We start from the raw sequence: 20,553 nt of genomic DNA on the forward strand, positions 1-20,553 counted from the left end.
GAGCATTCATCCAGCTTACAAATTCGTCACACAGCAACCTCCCCACCCTCCGCGTCCACGCACAGACACCCGAACACCCGCATCACCCATACGACCCCCGCTTCTTCTTCTTCTTCTTCTGGCCTCTGTGCCCCAACGATTAGCTTTGCCTTCTTTATTAGCGTTAGAATCCAGAGGAGACACTTTTAACCAAATCAGTTAAGCTCCTTTCACAAGTGCACTTTAATCCAGAAACATTCTGGCAATTTTACACGGCAGCATCATGCGTGATCACAAACTGGAAGTCCATCAACATCGTGCTGGCAATTTTTCAAATGAAGAGTGAGTGAGATTTTCATAAATCCGCGCACTAAAGCAGCGAAACGTTCCCAGATACAGCATGTGCTACAGGGAGGTTACATCATCCCCGTGATAGGGGAAAATCAGCTGGAGAGGATGAATCATTGTGCCTCTGCTTTGAAGGTATTTCTCTGATGATTTAATATATGTGTGCTCGTGTTATAGGATACAAGCAGCTGTAATAAAACATCACAGCAGCTCAGCTGTCAGACAAGTTCAACTAATCTCAGATCTTAAAGACACTAACTGAAAATCACGAGACAATTCTAACTCAAACACGTCATATCTACAGGACCATGTCACGAGAGTGCAAAATATTTATATGGTTAAAGGTCCAGTGTGTAAGATTCAGGGCATCTATTGATACAATATGACATGAAGGGAATATTATATTCATTCACTGAAGTATGTTTTCATTAGTGTAGAATCGCCTGAAGTAGAAATCTAAAAACCTAAACCTAAAAAAAGATCTGTTACAAAAGTGTAAAATAGAGCTGAACGATTTTGAAATAATATCTAATTACAGTTAAGATACGATTCACTATATCTGAGGGGTTAATTTCAGGAATTATTACATCATTATTATTATTTTAATTGAAATGCATGCTTAAAACAATTATTGTTTAACTTTTTCTGACATCTGCATCAAACGAAAATGTTTTCTGTAGTCTGTAGAATATGATGTTTGATATTTAAATGATATTTGCCTTTAGCAAATATTGCACCTCCTGTGATTTGAAAATTGCAGCAGCCCAAAGTGCAATTTTGATAAAATTTAGATAAATTGCCCCAGTGTCTAATATGACAGCTCATTACAGAACAGTAATCCAGCTAATGAGTGAAATCTGTGAGGTGGAACAGGCTGCTATTACAGAGTTACAACAACTTCCAACCAAGATAAAAAACAGGCAAGAACTGATATAGTAGAACATATACTTTATATAATAATAGTTAAGAAAAGCGACATAACTAATGAACAATAGAGGCAACTAAAGCTGGATTTCCACTGCAGAAACTTTCTCCAGGGCCTAGGAACCTCTGAAGGAATTGTGGGGGTTTCCACCACAGGGAGCAGGAAATAAAGTTCAATTCCAGGGACATTATTTTACCCCCCCAAACAGGGGCTTTTTGGAGTTTAAAAAATATAGGAATTGTGGAGTGGGGCTTGCTGCACTGAACATTTCTGATCGGTTGAGTACTCAGAATTTTATTGCAGCCATTGTTTTTGAAAAATCTGCAGGCTAAAGGAACCATTTACATTCTTTAAAAGTAGTTCTCAGGACTAAAAGTTCCAGGTACTTTGGGTGGAAATGAAGTTTAATTAATAGTCTTAAGAGTCTCCTCCCCCCTTATAGGCACAGTAGAATGAAACACAACTAAACTTTGATACGTAGACATTATTTGGACCTCCATAACGACACATAATGAGGGATTACAACCAAGCATGGTAGCTTATTTTACTTGTAAGAACCAGAACTATTCACATGTTAACTGGTAGTGAGATACACCAATGAGGTTGTTTAAGCCTCATTGGTGCCGACACCCACCCACTGTTTAAGCCTCACTTAAACAGTGGGTGGGATGTCGACTCCCCCCCTGGAACTGCTGAGGTAGAATGAGAACATTTTTGTTTGAGGTCTATAATTTAGGCAGTCTGTGTGAGGATTTGGATCACCCGTATACTGTGCTGTCCTGCTTTTCAAACTTATTGCTGTTATCCAGCAGTTTCGCCACCCATGGTGACTGTAAAACATCGACTGTGTGAAAGGTTTCTCAGTCCTGTGAATCTGCAGCAGCAACAGAGTGCATCCAGTGAGAGGTCATTCACATTAATCATGAGACAGACATTATAATTTAATCAAAGATGTGACTCACATGTCCTGTGATCTGATCATATGTGTACCTGAGATGAATAAACCCACTTACTCACCATTTTCTCACCTTTTCATTATGAAATGATGAATGATGAGTCATGACATCATTTAAAAATGGGTGATTTATTAATCCTCTTTAAAAAATATGTGTATTTATTTTTGTATGTGTGGTTATTGGACTTGAAATGTTATTAACTTCATTGTCTTTATTTATTTCTTCGCTCTCCTCTACAGACTGTGGAGTACAACATCTTTGAAGGCACTGAGGTGCGCGGTGGGCCTCTGGTGGTGATCAGCCAGGGCAAGATCGTCTTGGAGGAAGGGAACCTCCACACCACTGAGGGCTCTGGACGCTATGTTGTCCGAAAACCTTTCCCTGACTATGTCTACAAGAGGATAAAGGCTCGCAGCAGGGTACAGTACTGCTTTACAAACCTTGTCCAGTGAGGCTGTGGTTGTTGTTGTTGGAGCAAGTCAGTCGGAGATAAAGGCTGCTGCACACACCCAGCGGTTTGTTTTCAACGCCGTGACTGTTGCGTCTGTTTCCTTAAATTGTAGCTGGCTGAGCTGAGGGGTGTACCCAGAGGGCTGTACGACGGTCCGGTCTGCGAGGTGTCGGTCACACCTAAAGCCATGACTCCTGCCTCCTCTGCCAAGACCTCGCCTGCCAAGCAGCCCAACCAGCCTGTCCGCAACCTGCACCAGTCTGGATTCAGCCTATCCGGTCAGTTCAGACAGAAGCCTGAAATCACTGTTTCTTTGTTATAACTCTTTTATTACATGATTCTGATGACACATTAACTCTCAGGTCACAACGGTTTCTGGGAGGTTTTATTTTTTGCTTCTGACACATTTTAATTCACTGTCAGCTTGTTCTTCACTGCAAATATGGGAGTCATGGAAACAGAACAATCATGGCTACAAGCTGGGAGAACACAAAAATGTCTTTTGTGCAGTATAAAACTTATAACTTATAACACCATAAAAAAAAATTAAAAAAAAGGAAAAGAGAAGAGTTTCTTTGATATTTATTTTACAGTTTTACTATTCAAAAAGGGGGGCTTTAGATGATATATATATATATATATATACATATATATACATATATATATATATATGTATATATATAACTTAACTACAGTAATTATATTACTATAACTATATTAACTATGAACATTTTTATAACCTTTACAGGTTACTAGGCTTAAACACAGCCTTGTTTGTGATGTGACTGTTGGTCTCAGCCCAGTCATTAAAGGTTTCCCAGTTACACTGAGGAGTGCAGGAGTTTATGTTTTTGTAGAATAAAGTGATTTTAATGAAATGTCAATTATCTAAGCTTGAATTAGGTTATTTTTCCTGACAAAACCTCATTGCACATGGTTCATTCAAAGACTGTCAGAAATTTGAAAATCCAATGATAATTTCTACTTTTATAGTTTCTGGCTTTAGAAAATGGTGCTGATTTTTTAAAGAAAACAAGCTTTCGCTGGTGGTCAGTTGGGCTCAGGGAGCTTTTATTTTCATAGTTTAATTAAATAATGCTCTCACGAAACACATTTTTGCACATTTATTGATGCATGGCTGGTAAACTGTAAAAAATGTTTATGCTTGCCTTAAGAGTACAAAGTGTGACATTTGAAACAGCATTGGAGAAGGTGTATTTCTCTGCCCTTGTGTATTGCTGTCCTTGATGCCGTGGACATCCATAAATTGAGCTCTAGAGTTCTACTGAGGTCACCATTCAGCATATCTTCAAACTGCACGCAGACACATAAAGAGCAGCATTCATAAAATGTGGCCCCAGCACACCAGCATTTGTGAGTGAAATTCTTCACCAAATTCAATCCATTTGAACAGAGACACCGCAAACAAATAGATTATCTCATGGCATAGAAACGTGAAATCTGTGAGTTCAGCTTCGGTGAACTTTGACAAGTGAATTCACATTGTTGACCACATGCAAACAGTTTTTTATCGAATGTATAACTGTATTATACCTGAATACTGGAGTCCAAGATGACATCCATTCATTACAATGAAAGCTGTTCACACAGCACAAAATGTAGTGGTGGAAGTCAGATGACTGACCCAGATATTAATAATGATAATGATAACAATCTTTATTTATAAAATATAGCAGATAATAAAAACAAATTCCAAGCACATAAAACTAGCAAAGAGACAGTCACTGAAAATCAAAGCAAAAGGCAGTCACTGAAAAGCAAATATAACCAGGACAGGCTCTCTGATAAAAGTATGTTTTTAGAAGAGATTTAAAAGATTTTGCTGACCCAATTTCCTCCAACAGCTCTAGTTTTCAGCCGCACCTCAGGAACACATAAGAGACCTCTGCCTGAGGATCTTGCCTGAGGGCTACGCGCTAGCTCGTAAGTGGGGTCAGATAGAAGTCAGATAAATTTTAAGAAACACACAGTGAGATATTCAGTTCTATTCTAAAACATAGTAATATTCAGTTCAAGGAGGCTAATAAGGCTCGTTGTGGTCACTTCTCCTAAGATTTTAGAGAAATATCTGTCATTTTTATTTCATAAATTACATAAAATTATTATTCAGTTATTTAAGTAGATTAATTCTCTGCCCATCAACCAATGGCTTAACTCATTTTCCCCCATGACATTCCCATTGAAGTAATCACACACTGTATTAGCTTGTTCCAGCACTTCATTGTAACTATATGTTTACACTGGGTGGTTTCATTAGATATTTGAAGCTACTTTAAATGAAAATATGCTCAATGTCTTGTGCATCGTTTTACACACATTTCAGGAAATTCAGCCTGACATATTTGGTCTCTTTGGAAACATTGGGATCACCACCAGAATGCAAAATTAAGTTCTGAGGGTTTGAACAATATTTAGCTGCACACCATGAATTTGTAATGACTGACACAACAGCAGGAAAGTAGGGTTTAAGAGGTTAAGTGTATTATGTCATGCTTTGGATGGAGTATAGCCTGTTTCTCTTATAATCCTTATTTTTTTACATTTGAGTTCATTACATTCAATGATAAGGTACTGCTTTGTCTAAAGCTGTACTAAATAGAGGCAGATTGATTATAAAGTGTGAATGCACTCCTCCCTTTGTTTTTGAAAGTTTTTTTTATTTATCAAAGACAATTGACCCATCCTTTCCTGTTTCTTATATTCAGATATGCTGCCAGGCTCATCTTTTTTATGTTGCAATGAAAAACTAAATTTGATGATTGTTTTAAGACGTTGCTGGGGGACCCGTAAAAGCAGCATATGTAAAGTCTCATCTTAAGTTAGCTAATGTTAGCAAAATGCTAGCTAACTAGCTAGATAATGCACATTAATTGTTAGCTAGCTAGTTAGCTAGTGTTTAGCAAATTTATTAGCAAATTTAAGATGTGAATATGTTGCTTTTACAGGTCCCCCAGAAAAATCTTTAAACCATCTTCGACTTTTGGTTTTCTTTTCGACACTGACAAACCTGCAACATAGCACATCTAGTACAGAAAACAGGAAAGCAGAAAGTTGAGTGAGGTTCCCTGGTTAGCTACCAAGCTTGCTGTTACTTGAGCACAAGGCAAAAGAGGGCTAGCAAGCTAGCAAGCATTCCAAAAATTAGTCTTTAGTTTTAGCTTTAGTTTTAGCTAATGCTGTTTCATACACTAGCTTATGGTAAATTAAAGGTTTCATAATACAATATTTAGATTGTGCAACTGTGTCGTGCTCTAAATATTTTTTGTTTTTAGTTCGCAAGCTAACTAGTTTAAGTCACAGTCAAGCTACGTACAACCTTCAACGACAAAATAATTGTTATCCTTTATCTTTATCTTGAATATGACAGCACCCAACTGGTAAATTCACAGTTGGAAAAAATAAAGTGTTTACTTTGTATTTTTGCAGAGAAACACAACCTTAAATATCAAACTTCACATTTGATCTTACAGGCGCTCAGATTGATGACAACGTTCCCCGCCGGAACACCCAGCGCATCGTGGCGCCACCTGGCGGCAGGGCCAACATCACCAGCCTGGGTTAGAGCTCTGCTCTCGGGCCGCCGAGGAGGAAATGAAGATCCGGGGAAGGATGGCCGCAACGGGAGCTCGGCGGGGGGGTGGTCGAGAGAAACCACGACACGACACCGGGGAGCCGAACCCCTCCTGACAGCACCTGACCGAGCCGTCCGTCAGCCTTGATCTTTCACCTCCTCCTTCGCCGCTTTCCACGTACCCACTCTCCTCCTCCCCGAACCCTGATCCTAGAGGACACAGATAGAAACAAAAACAAAAAAAAGGTCTGCCTCATATGATGAAAAAAAGAGAAAAAAATGAAAACACTCCTTATTTGAGCACTTTTGACTGCGTTATTTTGTTTTTTTATACCGTATTTTCTCCCTGCCATGTATCCTTTTGATGTTTGTTTTACTGTTGTTTTAATAGAGGGGTCAAGTGAGACGAAACTGAATTGGTACAGTTAAGAAAAGATGATCATTTTCATGCGGGATGTCCATTGTATTTTCATTCTTTTGTTTCAATGGGTTTAGTTTAAATGGGTACAAAACCAGTATTGTTTTTTTTTTGCTTTTCTTAAATAGGCCAAACAATAGGTTGCGTGAAATTGAAGTCTTATTCAGCTGACAAGAATCTAACACTCCTTCCAGCTGTTGACTCTTTGTGATTTATATTACGTTGCATTTCAATTGCTTCACTTTCCAGTGCATCACCATCTGTCAAACAACCAATACTCGATTGATTATTCGCCACAAGGACGGCCTTAAGATTTGAAAAATTGAACAACACAGTAATCTTTTTATTAGGGTTATAGACTCGCTGCACTGGCTCTCATCTCATGTTTTCCCACCTGTGGCTTTGCTAAGGTACATAAGCGAAAACTCATATTCCATATTTGGCAGCTGCCTTACAGCTTGTGGAGCAGAAGGAACTTTGGCAGGTAGTAAATAGAGCTTTATGCCTCATCGCGGAGCATTAGGGCATCATTAAGTGGGAGAATTGGAGGAAAGATTTAGGGAGGGAAGAGAAAGTTGTACTCGCTGTCACTTCAAAATCAAACTTTCCTTGCCTTATCGTCTCTCAACGCCGTCCTTTTAGAGAACTTTTAGAAGTGCAAGAAAGGCGCCATTCACCACGCAGCTACTTATTTCCAGCTTGTTTGCATTCCTGTGAATCATAAAGGTCCAAATTTCTTTGATTGACAGCACCGTCCATCACCAACCAGTGCATTTACATACAGAATGTTTCTCCTCCTCCAAAATGTGACTGTTTTCTACTCATCAGAGTCCCTCTTTCCTTTCTACTCTTTATGTGCCTGAACCCACAGAAGTTGTACTGATAGTTTTGATTTTTCTTGTTTTTGTTATTCTTATTGAGGTAAGTGAAGGATGTAAGATAAAAAAGATGTAAAATAGCCAGGATTAACCGATTCAAAGGTGCCAGATTTTGCGCTTTCAAAGGGCCTATTCTGTCGGTAGAGCCCCTGTAAAGACGAAAAATGCTCGATATCTTGAAATGTTCTAATGTTTTAGAGTTTTTAACTTGTTGTCAAACTGCTTTTTAGTGTCATTCTGTAACTAGGTGCCTAAGGGCTGAGCACTATTGATTTACGCTTGAAAGTAGACATGAGCTAATGTACTTCTGACTAGTGTGCAGTGTTGATGTGCGAGGGATGGGACACGCACAGCAGGCTCCTGTACAGCACCCCCTCACTGTTGTGGACGTGATGTCGCTCCGGGCCGTGCTGAGCGCTCACAAGTTCTTGCTCCTTTTGTTTTTTTGCATGATCTGGTTTTCATTAAGCCAAGTGACTGATCTCCTCTGTTAGTTCTCATGTCAGCGAGGTCTTGGCCACCGATCGGCATCTTTCTGCTGCCTCTTTCGCCCCCACATGACTCGACACGGAGCTCATGCCGACATGGACACAGCCAGGGGCCAGTTACATAAATGTGGATTAAGATTAATCTATGCTTCAGACTGGTCTTAAATTCTTTAGACTAGCCTGATGAAGACTATTTCTTGCATAGATCAACACATGAAAGATAGCTTTAGCTTTAGTTAGCAATTGGACACATCAGTCTGTGTCACAGGTCTTTGGTTTGTTATTTGATGAAGTCATTTGAAGTCTGATTAAAATTAGACTCAAGATTAAGGCTGTCCTCATGCAACTGGCCCCTGACTCACTCACACTCATACATACATATATATGTATGTATGAGTGTACATATATACACATATATACATACATACATAAACATACACACACACACACACACACACACACATAAATACATATATACATAATGTATACAAACTATACACCACCTCTGTTTGTGCTTTCAACCCCAGTTTTTTCAGACATTCTCCCCTCTGATCTAACTGGAAGCCTATAGAAGGCCAAGTCTGTCAGCGTTACAAATGCTATATCTATTTAAAGAATCCACAGTCGGGGGGGGGGGGGCGATGTAACAAATGCATGTCTCACAGATGAGACAAGATAGGAATGGGAAATGGAATCTCCACGGCAACCCACACATCGCACAACAAGGTTTTTGTAAGTCAGGAGTGTGGAATTTTACCTCCTCTGTCTGACTAACTAACATTGTAATGATACTTGTGACTTATTCATCTCTTTGTACAAACGCTATATTACATTACTACTACTGCTACTACTACACTAAATGGTATGTGGCCCTCAAACGCTAACACAATTTGGCTCTTGTGAGAGGAATAGAATTCATCTTGCATTTTCTGTGTCACTCCTTCCTTTCAGTTATCTGTCTTTCTCCTCCTTTCACTCTCCCCTTTCTTTCTTTCGTCCTTCCTCCCCCTCCCTTCCTCCCCCCCTCCCTCCCTCCCTCCCTCCCTTCCTGGCTCTTTCTTCGTTGTTTCTGGCTGTTGCCGTGACGACAGACCCCTCCACTCTCACAGGGGTTCTGCTTTTTGTTTGTCATGGCAACGCTTGTCAGATTGGAGGTTGCCATTAGCAACCCGTCCTGACCTGGTGCTATTAGTACAGCTTTGCGCCGGCACACACACACACACACACACACACACACACACACACACACACACACACACACACACACACACACGTTTTTATAATTATTGTGTGACAGCACTGCACCATTTCTGCATAATCCTGTGCTGAGTTGCTTGGAGTCCAGAATCCTTTGCTGCTTAAAAAGAATCTATTAGAGTTGAAAGCACACTACAGACTATAGAAACACACACACACACACACACGCACACACACACACACACACACACACCAAACAGCCGTTGCTGTGATGCAGCACCCATGCCTGAAGAATTGACTTGGATATTAAAACCCAGCTGTCAAATGCTGGCACCCCCACCGTGTCCCATGCCTCCTCGATGTACACACACTAAAAACACACACCTATACTCCTTTAATGCTCTGTCAGCTTGGATGCTTTTCTATGCCATATTATGCTAATGATATATGAGTGATATGTATGTACGCAACGTGCTGCAGACTGAGAGGAGCTTCCTTCCGTTCTGAGGTTGTTGATGCTGTTGAAACACCTTCTCGCCCCCACCAAACCCTTTCGTCCCCAAACCCTCTGTAAGCACCCCCCCTACCCTTTGTGAAAGTGAAACTGTGTGATGGTATTTGTCTTGGTGGCTGTGGGGTTTCTGGGATGCTTGCTCACTATGGAAAAAGTGTCAAATCCCATGGATGGTGATGTAAAAAAAAAACCACAAGGACTTCAAAGAATTAAAAAAAAGAAGAAAAAAAAGCAACAAAATCTCTGTTTCTTTTATTTCTGTCTTTCATGTTTTACGTTAGAGGAAGCTGTCTGTGAGGCATTAAATATAGACAAAAAGGAAAAACATGACAACTACACCTGCAAGGAGATTTGTAGTGAAATACCTAAAACAAAAGCTGACACCTTTTAAATTTACTTTTTGATTTTGCCTGTAGATGATATCAAAAAAGACACATACAAGATGACGGGAATGACATTTGGCAGAGGTTTGGGGCCCAGAGTGAAGGTAAAGTAGTGTAGAGTTTAGACGTGTTCAGCACATGTATATGTGAATATTCTAACACCAAACCCTCAATCTGACCTGAGTAAACTGATTATCATTATTCTTACTTACTGAATCAGCAGATGTTTGCAGGTGTTCATGGTTGAAAGCCTACTGAGAGATCATGAAAGCCACAGAAGCAACCAGACTTCAAAACTGTCCATATGAACAGTGCTTTCATAGGCTGAAGGCTTTAGTATATTTCAAACGAACTACGTTGATGTATAATTAGTCACAGGAGTACAAGTGGCCCACATGGGTTTTCTCAGGAGGGTGGCTTGCATCTCCCATAGGAATAGGGTGAGAAGCTCAGTCATCCGTGAGAGAAAAGTCAAGTCGCAGGTGAGGTGGTTCGGGCATCTCGTAAGGACGCCACCTGGTCGCCTCCCGAGGGAGGCGTTCCAGACACGTCCAGCTGGGAGGAGGCCACGGGGCAGACCTCCACTCTGACCTGGGAACGCCTCAGAGCTGGTTAATGTGGCAGAGGAAAGGGATGTCTGGGGTCCCCTGCTGGAACTGATTCTTCTGTGACCCGATTTTGGATAAGGGGTTGAAGATGGATGAATGGATGGAGGAGTGCAATAAAAAGGAATGAATCTGTAAAAGAATAAGGAAATATAAAGTATGAAGAGGAATTAAAAAAATAAATAAATTTGGAAATATAAAGACAAATAAAACATGAATTGTCATATATATATATGAACAAATAAATAAATTAATTTCATAAATTTATATATATTTTAAAAATCACTTTTTTTTTACAAATAAATTAGACATTTTTTCACAGTGGAATTTACTAATTTTTCCTTATTTTCTATATTGCTTTTGCTATTCCTTGAAGACCCAAGCTGACAATCAGCTGGCTTTGTGCCTTCCTGTCCAGTAGTCCTGCATACATAAATACATTTACAAAATCTACACAAAAAATAGAATGTATAAATAAATATAAACAGAAATACATGAACAAACAAATAAATGTGAAAATAAATGTAAATCTTATAATCTTCTATAATCTGCTTTTATCTATTATTTTATTTTTCCTCATATTTCCAAATTTTTATTTACTTGTTCCCTTATTTATCTTTTATTTATTCTTATGCGTATTTCCCCATATATTTTCTTATTCTTTTACAGATTTATTCTTCCTTATTGCAGTCCTGTGACTCAACAGATGTGTGACATGACAGTATGTAAACCCAAACTCCAGTAGGAGTAGAAACTAGTAGAAACTTTGTAGTCTTGACACAATGGATTCTACAAATGCCAGTAACAGTGCTCACTGACTGAAAGCCTCTCTTTGAAGGGACTCTTCATGTTGCTTTCAGTTGAACACATGAAAAAAAAATGACAAAAATAGTTCCTGTGAAGAATGTTCAAACCCTGCCTTCTTCCTGTTACACCTCCGCACACCTGACATTCAGTGAGACGACACAAGAAGCACTTTGTTTGAAGTATACTGAGGCCTTTATTTTTGAGCTGAACCGAATGAAACGGTTTGAGCTGCCAGACGACAACTTAGAGGAAGTGAAAAGCAGTACTGTGAAACGTAATGCAATCACTTGGATTATAAAAAAGAAAGAAAGAATGAACTACATAGTTCAGGTCCTATGAATCTTTGAATCGAAGGTCGTGACTGGTAATCCCACCTCTGGTGCAGTTGTCTGCGTGGTAGCTGAGTGGTCATCCCAGGGTCAGAGCGTCCTGTCTTGACCCTAACAAGACCGACTGAGACTGTCTGTGTTCAGCTTGTCTGCTCTCTCAGTGTTTAAGGTTAGGTGACCTGGAAAGGCTAGATCCCACGTAGGTGTGAATGTGTTTGCCTTTCCATCTGTTAGCCCTGTGATACATCCCGCCTTATGCTCGGTGCATGCTGGGATAGTCTCCAGCGAGGTGGGGTAACCAGGTCATGAAAAGTTGGTCACTTCAGCAGGGTGGTAACATCACAAACATGAACTTCTTCATGACTGCATACTATATGCAGAAAACACCAGTGGAAGGATGCATTAAGTGTTTGTACACTAGGTGGCAGTGCTGTCATCCTGTTCACACATCACTCCTGGCTCCCTCTGCCACCTTCTTGTGGGATTTCCTTATTATTTCAGCAGTTAGAGGGTCTGTGACACATCATCTGCTGCTTTTATTATAAATCGCTCATATCAATGTGTTAACTGTCTGAATAATAAGATACATGAATCAATTACAGTAATATTCATGTAAAAAATTAGCCAGAATTAAAATGTGGAATAGCACGTGGTAACCAGCTATCGTTCTGCAGAGGCTGTTCCCAAGAGCATTAAAGTCAAACTCCACAATTTCCTGCACTGTCATGAATTAAAACTACTCCCAACATAAAAGTGTTTTTTGACTTCAGAGACACTTTCATGTTCCTTCCTCAAAGGCACATGACAAAATGTGAAAAGGGATGATAAAATGACCGAACTGTTTGAGATTTTTAAATGAAAAGTGTAATTTGTATTTCCTCATTTGGCAAGGATTTTCTCTTTGGGTTTTATTTCTAGCTCAAATTTTAAAAGGAAAGTGATTAAGAGTCAGACTTGAGAGAAATTAGCCTTTTTTCTCATCCATATTTTGACATTTATCCGGTGTGTTCTCTGTCCACAGGTAGATAAAGAGGTATCTAAATGTATATCACCATGGTGGTCCCTCCTGTGTACAGTGATGCCATACAGAGCCCTCTAGTGGCTGCTTTAGGTCAAGTCAGGGATCTCTAAGACACAGTTGGCTCTCAAGTCAAAGCTCTTTTCCACTGCTGCTCACTGTTTCTATCATCTGGCTATCAGCTGAATAACTCCATCCATCATTCCATTTTCTATACACACTTATCCTGGTCATGGGGGGCTGAAGCCTATCTCAGGTGGGAAGACTCCCTGCTCAGTCAGCCGGCCAACCATTCATACTCATATTCACATCTACGGACAATTTAAAGTCTCTCATTCCGCTGAACTACATGTTTTGGGACTGTGGGAGGAAAGCGGAGCGCCAAGGAAACTAAAAAAGAATGAAGGGACTAGACATCACTTGGGAACAGTCTATGCTCAGAGTTTGCTGCAAGCTCCAGTGAAGCCTGTGGTAGAAGCACAATAAAATCCAACGTATTTTTGCTGTATGACCTTGATGAAAAATAAAAGAAAGAACAGACTTTAGAGAATAACATACTGACTGATTTTTCCAAATGTGCGCATTCATTTATTTGCTGTTGGTCTCAGAATAGCATGATGGACATTGCACCTCCCATAAGCTTCAATAGAAGTGACACTGAAGTCTGCAGCATAGAATGTTCTGTAGTGATGTAATGTCTCTTCCTACTATTTTAATTTCCTTATGGAGCACTGAGGAGAAACCCACACAGACCCGGGGAGAACAAACGACTCTTGCATGGCCCCGCATGGCCCCTCACCAACCGTATCTCCTATGAATTACATCCGTACGCAACTATGGTGAATTATGAGGAAATGTAACAGCTCATGCATGTGGAAGGTTAGGTATGGTTAAATTAGACTCCGTAGTTCACTGGGCTTAAGTCATTTAAAGGTTGTTGTCAAAGTTAAAGTGGTAGTCCACCCATCTATGGTTTAAAGGGACAGCCTGAATACCAACATGGAATCTAAGCAATGAACTGCTGTTGACAGGGTCAGATGTATTTTAGCCACTTAAAGAAGTCCGTCTAAAAAAAATCAATATCAGTTTAAGTGTGCACTACATTAAGAATATTTTCACCATTTTAATTTGCCATTAGACGGCCTTTTCTGACAGGAAATTGCAGTTATATAAGCCAAAGATCGCTCTCTCCAAACCAACCAAACTTCATAGGCGAAATCAGTAATTTTTCATTTCAAAAATAAGGCTGGGGTTGTTCTACCACTGCCTTGATCTGTTACTCTGTTTGTGTTATTGTTTGACTTTGGTGAATCCGAACTAACCCTTGAACACACAAAAATTACACAATAACAAAAAACCCCAAACTTAGCGGTAAAACTCTCTTGTCCTGCGAGGTAAAATGGCTGTTTTTGCCAGTGGAGTGGTTTCTCGTCTGATGGCAAGGTAAAGTGTTGAAAATATTCTCAATAGGACATAAGATTAAACTGATTCTTTAGGTAGGCGCTACTTTAAGTGGTTAAAATACATTATGCTGCTGACCCTGTCCACAGCAACCAACTGCCATCTCCTGTAGGTAATACACTATCAGTTAACATCTCATACAATCTTCAAAAAATCTGAACGTTCCCTTTTAGGTCATGGGAAGATTATGGTCATGATTAAAGTGATGGTCCGCCCTAAATTTGTAATTTGAGTATCAAAGTTGAGTGTAAAAAAATATCTAGCTTGGTCGTTTGTGAAAATGCAGTCAGCTCGGGGTCGTGGCAACAGATTCTAATAGTTTTTTTCACTGTGGAATAAAATAAAAACAACTTCTGAAATGACTCAGGCAGTATAATCACTTCTTTATCTGCTCAGTATGCTCCAAACACTATGAACACTTCAGGCGTATTTTGGCCAAAATATGCCTAAATGCTGCTGCTTTAATTTTCAATGTCATGACGGTAGGACTGTAAGGGTTTGCACTGATTTATTGACTAAGTCACTGACTTTGACTTAGTTAAACTCTTTCTCTCCTAATGGAGCACAGATCTACCACAGATCATCTCAAACACTCTATCCAGCATTAATTCATGCTGAAATTCTCCTTTGCTGTACAAAAACTAATTTTGTCGGGGTAATACATAAAGAAACTATGAGGTCAATTACTGCTCTTTGACTTTGAGAAGGGCACAGTGAATCAAAAAACTGCTTTGCAGTGTTTACCATATTAATTAGATTTTATGATTTTAAATGCATTAATAAATTTAAAGTAAGTTTTTCACACACCTGATATCTGGTGCACTTGCAAATATTTCAATAGGTTCATTCAGGTAAGGGTTTGCTAGTTTGCCAGTGTTCTCTTCTTTCACCTCTTATTTTCTGTGGTAAAGGTCTGAAAAGGTCTGCATGAAGTGCTAATTATTTTCACACAATGTCGAGGCTGACACAAGCTTTTTTACACAGATCCGCTCCCGTACCTTTAGCCCAGTGTCTATTTAAGTGGGAACACTTAAGCTGTCCTGATTTTGAGCGCGCTGTAAGTCGAAATGGGACCACTGACCAGACAAGTGTGCTGACCTTTGGACAAGTGTACTGACCTTTTCAAGCTCGGTCTGGCTTTTAGAAACGAGTCCCAACATGGCCTTCGCTTGTTTTCTGCCTGGAGTAAAGACTGAGGGTAAATACAGACCACAACATCATCTTTACCTCCATAATGCTGCTATGATAGGACCATCAGACTCAAACACCTACGAGTCCATTGTCCAGCGCTCTGCCCACTCACTGTGAAATAAAGATACTTGACAGCAGGGTCATTCTACACAAACAGTGGAAGCGCTCTTACTTACTTTACTTTCTTTCTTGTCACCAAAATCTTTTAAATTGACCTAATAATCATTAATTATATTCAATAAATCAAGGCTGTCCTTCCAGTAATAAGAAGTTTAATTATCTAATGTTAAATGTTTAATTTTAGATCAAAATGGAACCATATGCTTTTCATTTTTAAATATTTTTTACAAAACAACATTGCAGAACAAGTGAAAACAACAACAACAACAAACACACTATAAACAAACAAACACACTGCTTGTCTAGTATAATCCTCCTAAAGCCCCAACATGCCCAGTTGTCTTGAAAGTTGACATTTGCACCATGATTTTAGCCTAAATATTCACTGTAGATCCTTAGCTTAGAGCCATGTTTATGAGTGCACCATCTGAACTGTGTGTGTGTGTGTGTGTGTGTGTGTGTGTGTGTGTGTGTATGTGTGTGTGTGTGTGTGTGTGTGTGTGTGTGTGTGTGTGTGGTGTGATGGCGTGCATGCGCAAGTGAACAGCATGTCTGGGCTTTGGGGGAATTGGATTACGCCAGTCAGTGGATGGAGGCATTTCATGTTTTTTTTGTTTTTTCAGTTGTTTTTCCTGTTTGAAAACTGGTCACCATTCACTTTAATTGTTTGGGAGTTTCTGCAACGCTGTTGTCCTGTGAAACCGGTAACACCAGTGACATTCCTGCACGACTGTCATTGGTGTTTCGTTGCTTCACTGTGTCGCTACATGTTTTTTCAGTTATGTGACATTTAGTTGACATTTAAGAGTTAGTATGAAACACTTTTTTATTTATTTTTGGTTTGACAGACAAAACCAAGGTGCAAATCACTTGAATTCATACAATGTTGATTAAACGTGCAGATTTATTAAGAAATGTTAATAATCAAATGTTTTTCCTCATATAATTAAGTCGTAATAAGAAAAAAGTAAATATTTATAACTATTTTGATGCTGTTGACATTAAAGGTGGCAAACAGTACATGAATTATTTAATCAAATGTACTTAAATAACAAATACATTTTGCTCTACTTCTGTGGATTCATTTAGAAGAAGTAATAAATTATTATTATTTTGCCAAATAAGTTCAAATACCTTGTTACACCTTGCTTTTATTTATTATTTAAGAATTCATGAATATGCAAATACTCCCCGCCCTCTCTCCACACACACACACACACACACACACACACGCACACAGCCCTGAGGTTTATGACATCACATACCCATGCTCAGACATGTTGTTTATTTCGCTCCTCATATGTCCTGTAAGACACAAATAGTTTCCACTGGAGGGGATCTTTAAATAAGTTTCACGGTACGTAAGAAGAAATAAATTTCAGCAGATGTGTGTCACTCTGATTCCTCAGTTTCTGTAGAACGTCCCAAACACAGAACTTGAGGCAAAGTGAAGAGATTTCATGCCCAGGCGCTGTGTGAATAGTTAAAACGTAGGCTGAACAGGTGTTTAGATTCAGTCAAGAGCGGCTTGAATGAACCAGAAAAGAGAACTGTGTTTGCCAGATGGCAGCTGTCTGCTTTTAAAACAAATGTTCGGTGACATGAGTATCAAATGCGTGGGATTATTAGCTTTTTCCTGCATGCAGCGGCTCTGCGTCTTTTCTAATTAATTTGCATTCATGGCTGTCAGCATTCTAATCAGTTATTGCAAGTCCGTGCACACAATGAGCTCTAATAACTCCAAATGCCAGCCCTGAAAAGGTGTTAGGAAGAGTTCAATTAGTGTAATTATTTACACAGTGAATGTGTGGACTCATTCAAACATTTCTTTTGTGTTGTTCTTTTTAATAACTTTTAGTGCGCACTTGAATTTGCTCAGAGGTAAAACAGAAAAGGGAGGGAGTTTATGAAAGCTCAATTTCCTTGAGCTTCTTCACTAAAATCCTGCCATGCAGAAAGACTGTATTGATCAGAACATTTGTTTGTGTTCGTGTTCAGTCACTGTTTGGTTCTGGCACTGAGCCTGCACAGGCAGCGTCTGATTCACTATCAATGGAGCAGCTGCAGCTGATTTGCTGTCCTTTAAGATCTTCAAAGACCTGCACACCCACCTCACAGGTGTATCAGTTATCCTGCTGGACAGATTTCTGCTCAGCTCGAATTTTGGAGGAGCCGCTGTTGAAATAACGTCAGGTCACCAAACTCAATGTAGGCCTACCAGTTTATCAAAAGAGAGAGAAAAAGAGACTGATCATTCGTTCTGCAGCCTGTGTGTCCTTACTGGAAGTATATATTGATTTTTTGTGTAAATGCTGTAGCATTTTAGATATACAGAGGCCAGGAGCCCAAATTCCTTTTTGACAACAAAAGAAAAGTTTCTGATTATTACAAATTCTTTAAAAGTTTGGTTTTACAGCTCAGTTTAGAAATATCTTACTAAATAATATTAAGTCTTATTTTGCAGTTTACACAAAGAATAAATAAACAAAATAAAATGAAAAAAAAATTAAAGCTTTTTGAAATGTGATGTGACTTTTTTCCTTGAAACTTCTTACTGATATGTTTATATCTGTATATATGTGTACCACTGTTTGTTATTTTTTATGTAGTTGTCTTTCAATATTTTCATTTTATGTTCTTAATATTTATTTGTTTCATTTAAATCAACTTACGCATATCACATACGTGCTGCTATTGGTTGTATATTATCATTTGTTATTTTAAAAAAGGGCTCAACAGAAGGTAACAGAGAAAACAAAAGAAAAGCCAAAATAACTGACACTACACTACAAAACATTAAAAAAAAAACTTTAAATGTTGACATCAAACATGTCTGGACATCAGTTCCAGATGTGTTGACCTGTCCCTGCTGCCCAGGACGGTCCAAGACACTGGACACTTATGCTATACAACGAGCTGCTAGACTGAGACATCACACATGCATACAACAATACAATACAAAGAATATAATGCTCGAATAGAACGAGTGCTGCATATGATGCAATAAAGTACCTCACTAAAGTGCAGGATCATACAGTAAAAGAAGAAACATACTGAGACACTTGTACATATGCATATGACACTTGCATGTCCTTGTAAAAAAAAAAAACTGATTTATGGTGACCACAGTCCTGATGTGCCTTGAGTCATTGTTTGAGATGGAATTAAAAAGTGGGGAACGTGGAGCGTTCCCTCATCCAGATTTTACTACCCTTGACTGACAGCACAGTCTGTCCAAATGCGCTGTGTCTGGAGGACATCTCAGCGTCTCCCTTTTTCGAGGCCGTTGTTGTAATGCCACTGTCACCGTCAGCCCTCAACTCAATGTATTCAAAAGGTGTTTTTTTGGCAAAATGGAAGGTCTCGCTATACATGAGTGTTTCCAGTGAATAGTTTCAGGTGAGAAACATGCAGAGGACAGAGGACTGATAGAGAGCTGAACATTATGATGTCACAGTGACTTTTTAGTTATAAAATGTCATCACCTCATCGTTTTATCTTATTAGATATTTGTGTGTAATTCCTTCAACTTACAGTCATGAATGTGCATCAAATAGGCTGATTGGTCCAGTGGCATTGGAGATTAGCTGTGGACAAGTTGATGGTCCATTGATCACTCGCGCATGCACGATCGCATGATCCCCAATCTCAATCCTAATAAAAACTGCAGAATTTCTGACATTATATCCAGTTGTTTGAGTCATTACATAATATTGATAAATGCAGCTTTAATTTTATTATCCAGGGCTGAAAATTGTGGAAGGACATTACATGCATATGGCATAACTGCAGATTTATTCAGATTCAACTGTTGTCTATAACAGTTTTGTGTACAGCTGCTGCCTATTCCATCAAACTGAGCAAATATTTGAATCTGCGGGATGGGAAGAAAGTTTGAAAAGACATTTTGGCCATTGCTCAAAACTTTATAAACACTTGGAACAAATAATTCAAGAACCATAAAATAAAACAACCTTGTCCAATTTATTCCCCGCTGGCAAAAGAGAATTCACCACCTCTTGTGTTAGAACATATCATCTTAACATTCAATGAGACGGAAAATAATTAAAGCAAACAGCTCAGTGGGGACTTTTGGCAAGATCCAACAGCAACGCTAATGCCAGGAGTCGCATTTGCATTTGTAGGCAACTCCATTTAGCACATTTGCTCGAACATCAGTGCAGACACCTGTGTTATGATGTTACACCTGAAAACATTTTGCACATGAGAGAGTTTCATTAACTACCAGAGGTGGCAAGAGTACACATTCTGTGCTCGAGTAAAAAAAAAAACAGACTCTGGTCAAACTAGAAGTACTGATTCAACAGCTTTACTGCAATAAAAATGAAAAAGTACAGGCTCTGAAATATACTCAAAGTGTGACAGTAACAGTAGCCTTGTGAATGATATTTCTACAGGCTGTTTATGCGCAAAGTAAACTAAATCTCACCCCGTCTCAACCACATAATCTCACTCTGTCTGTTATGTCTTTTACATCATTTTTGTCTTGTTGTGTCATCTTCATCTACTTATTTCTATTACGTCGTTTTCCTCTTGCTATGTCACTGGCTGCTTGTTACGTCTTGTTACATCACTTTTGTCTTGTTACATTTTTTTTTGTCATTTTTGTCATGTTATGTATTGTTATGTCTTTGTCATGTTACATCTTTTACATCATTTTCATCTTATTACATTATATTCAGCTTGTTACATCTTTTACGTCTTTTTCACAATGTTATGTATTATTATATTGTTTTCGTCTTGATATGTCTTTAGTTAATTTTTGGCCAGTTATGCCTTTTTGTCTCATTATGTTACATATGTTTACATCATTTTTGTCTTGTTCTGTATTTTGTTATTTTCATCTTATGTCTTTTACTTATTTTTCATCTT

The 20,553-nt window shown here is 38.9% G+C and overlaps 1 protein-coding gene across 2 annotated transcripts in view; it reads left to right on the forward strand.

Annotated features, from left to right (window-relative positions):
- Positions 1-6,668, forward strand: part of dpysl2b (dihydropyrimidinase like 2b) — a 41,081-nt gene extending 34,413 nt beyond the window's left edge. For both annotated transcript variants that reach the window (XM_084746716.1, XM_084746717.1), the window contains exons 12-14: positions 2,448-2,627; positions 2,772-2,937; positions 6,151-6,668. In XM_084746716.1, the coding sequence (XP_084602842.1) occupies positions 2,448-2,627; positions 2,772-2,937; positions 6,151-6,242 (438 nt within the window). In that variant the 3' untranslated portion in view covers positions 6,243-6,668. The remainder of the gene's footprint in view (positions 1-2,447; positions 2,628-2,771; positions 2,938-6,150) is intronic.
- Positions 6,669-20,553: the final 13,885 nt, after the last annotated feature.

The sequence above is a fragment of the Lutjanus erythropterus genome, chromosome 20 (assembly GCF_056507025.1).
Source record: "Lutjanus erythropterus isolate fLutEry1 chromosome 20, fLutEry1.hap2, whole genome shotgun sequence".
In the NCBI taxonomy this organism is placed as follows: domain Eukaryota; kingdom Metazoa; phylum Chordata; class Actinopteri; order Lutjaniformes; family Lutjanidae; genus Lutjanus; species Lutjanus erythropterus.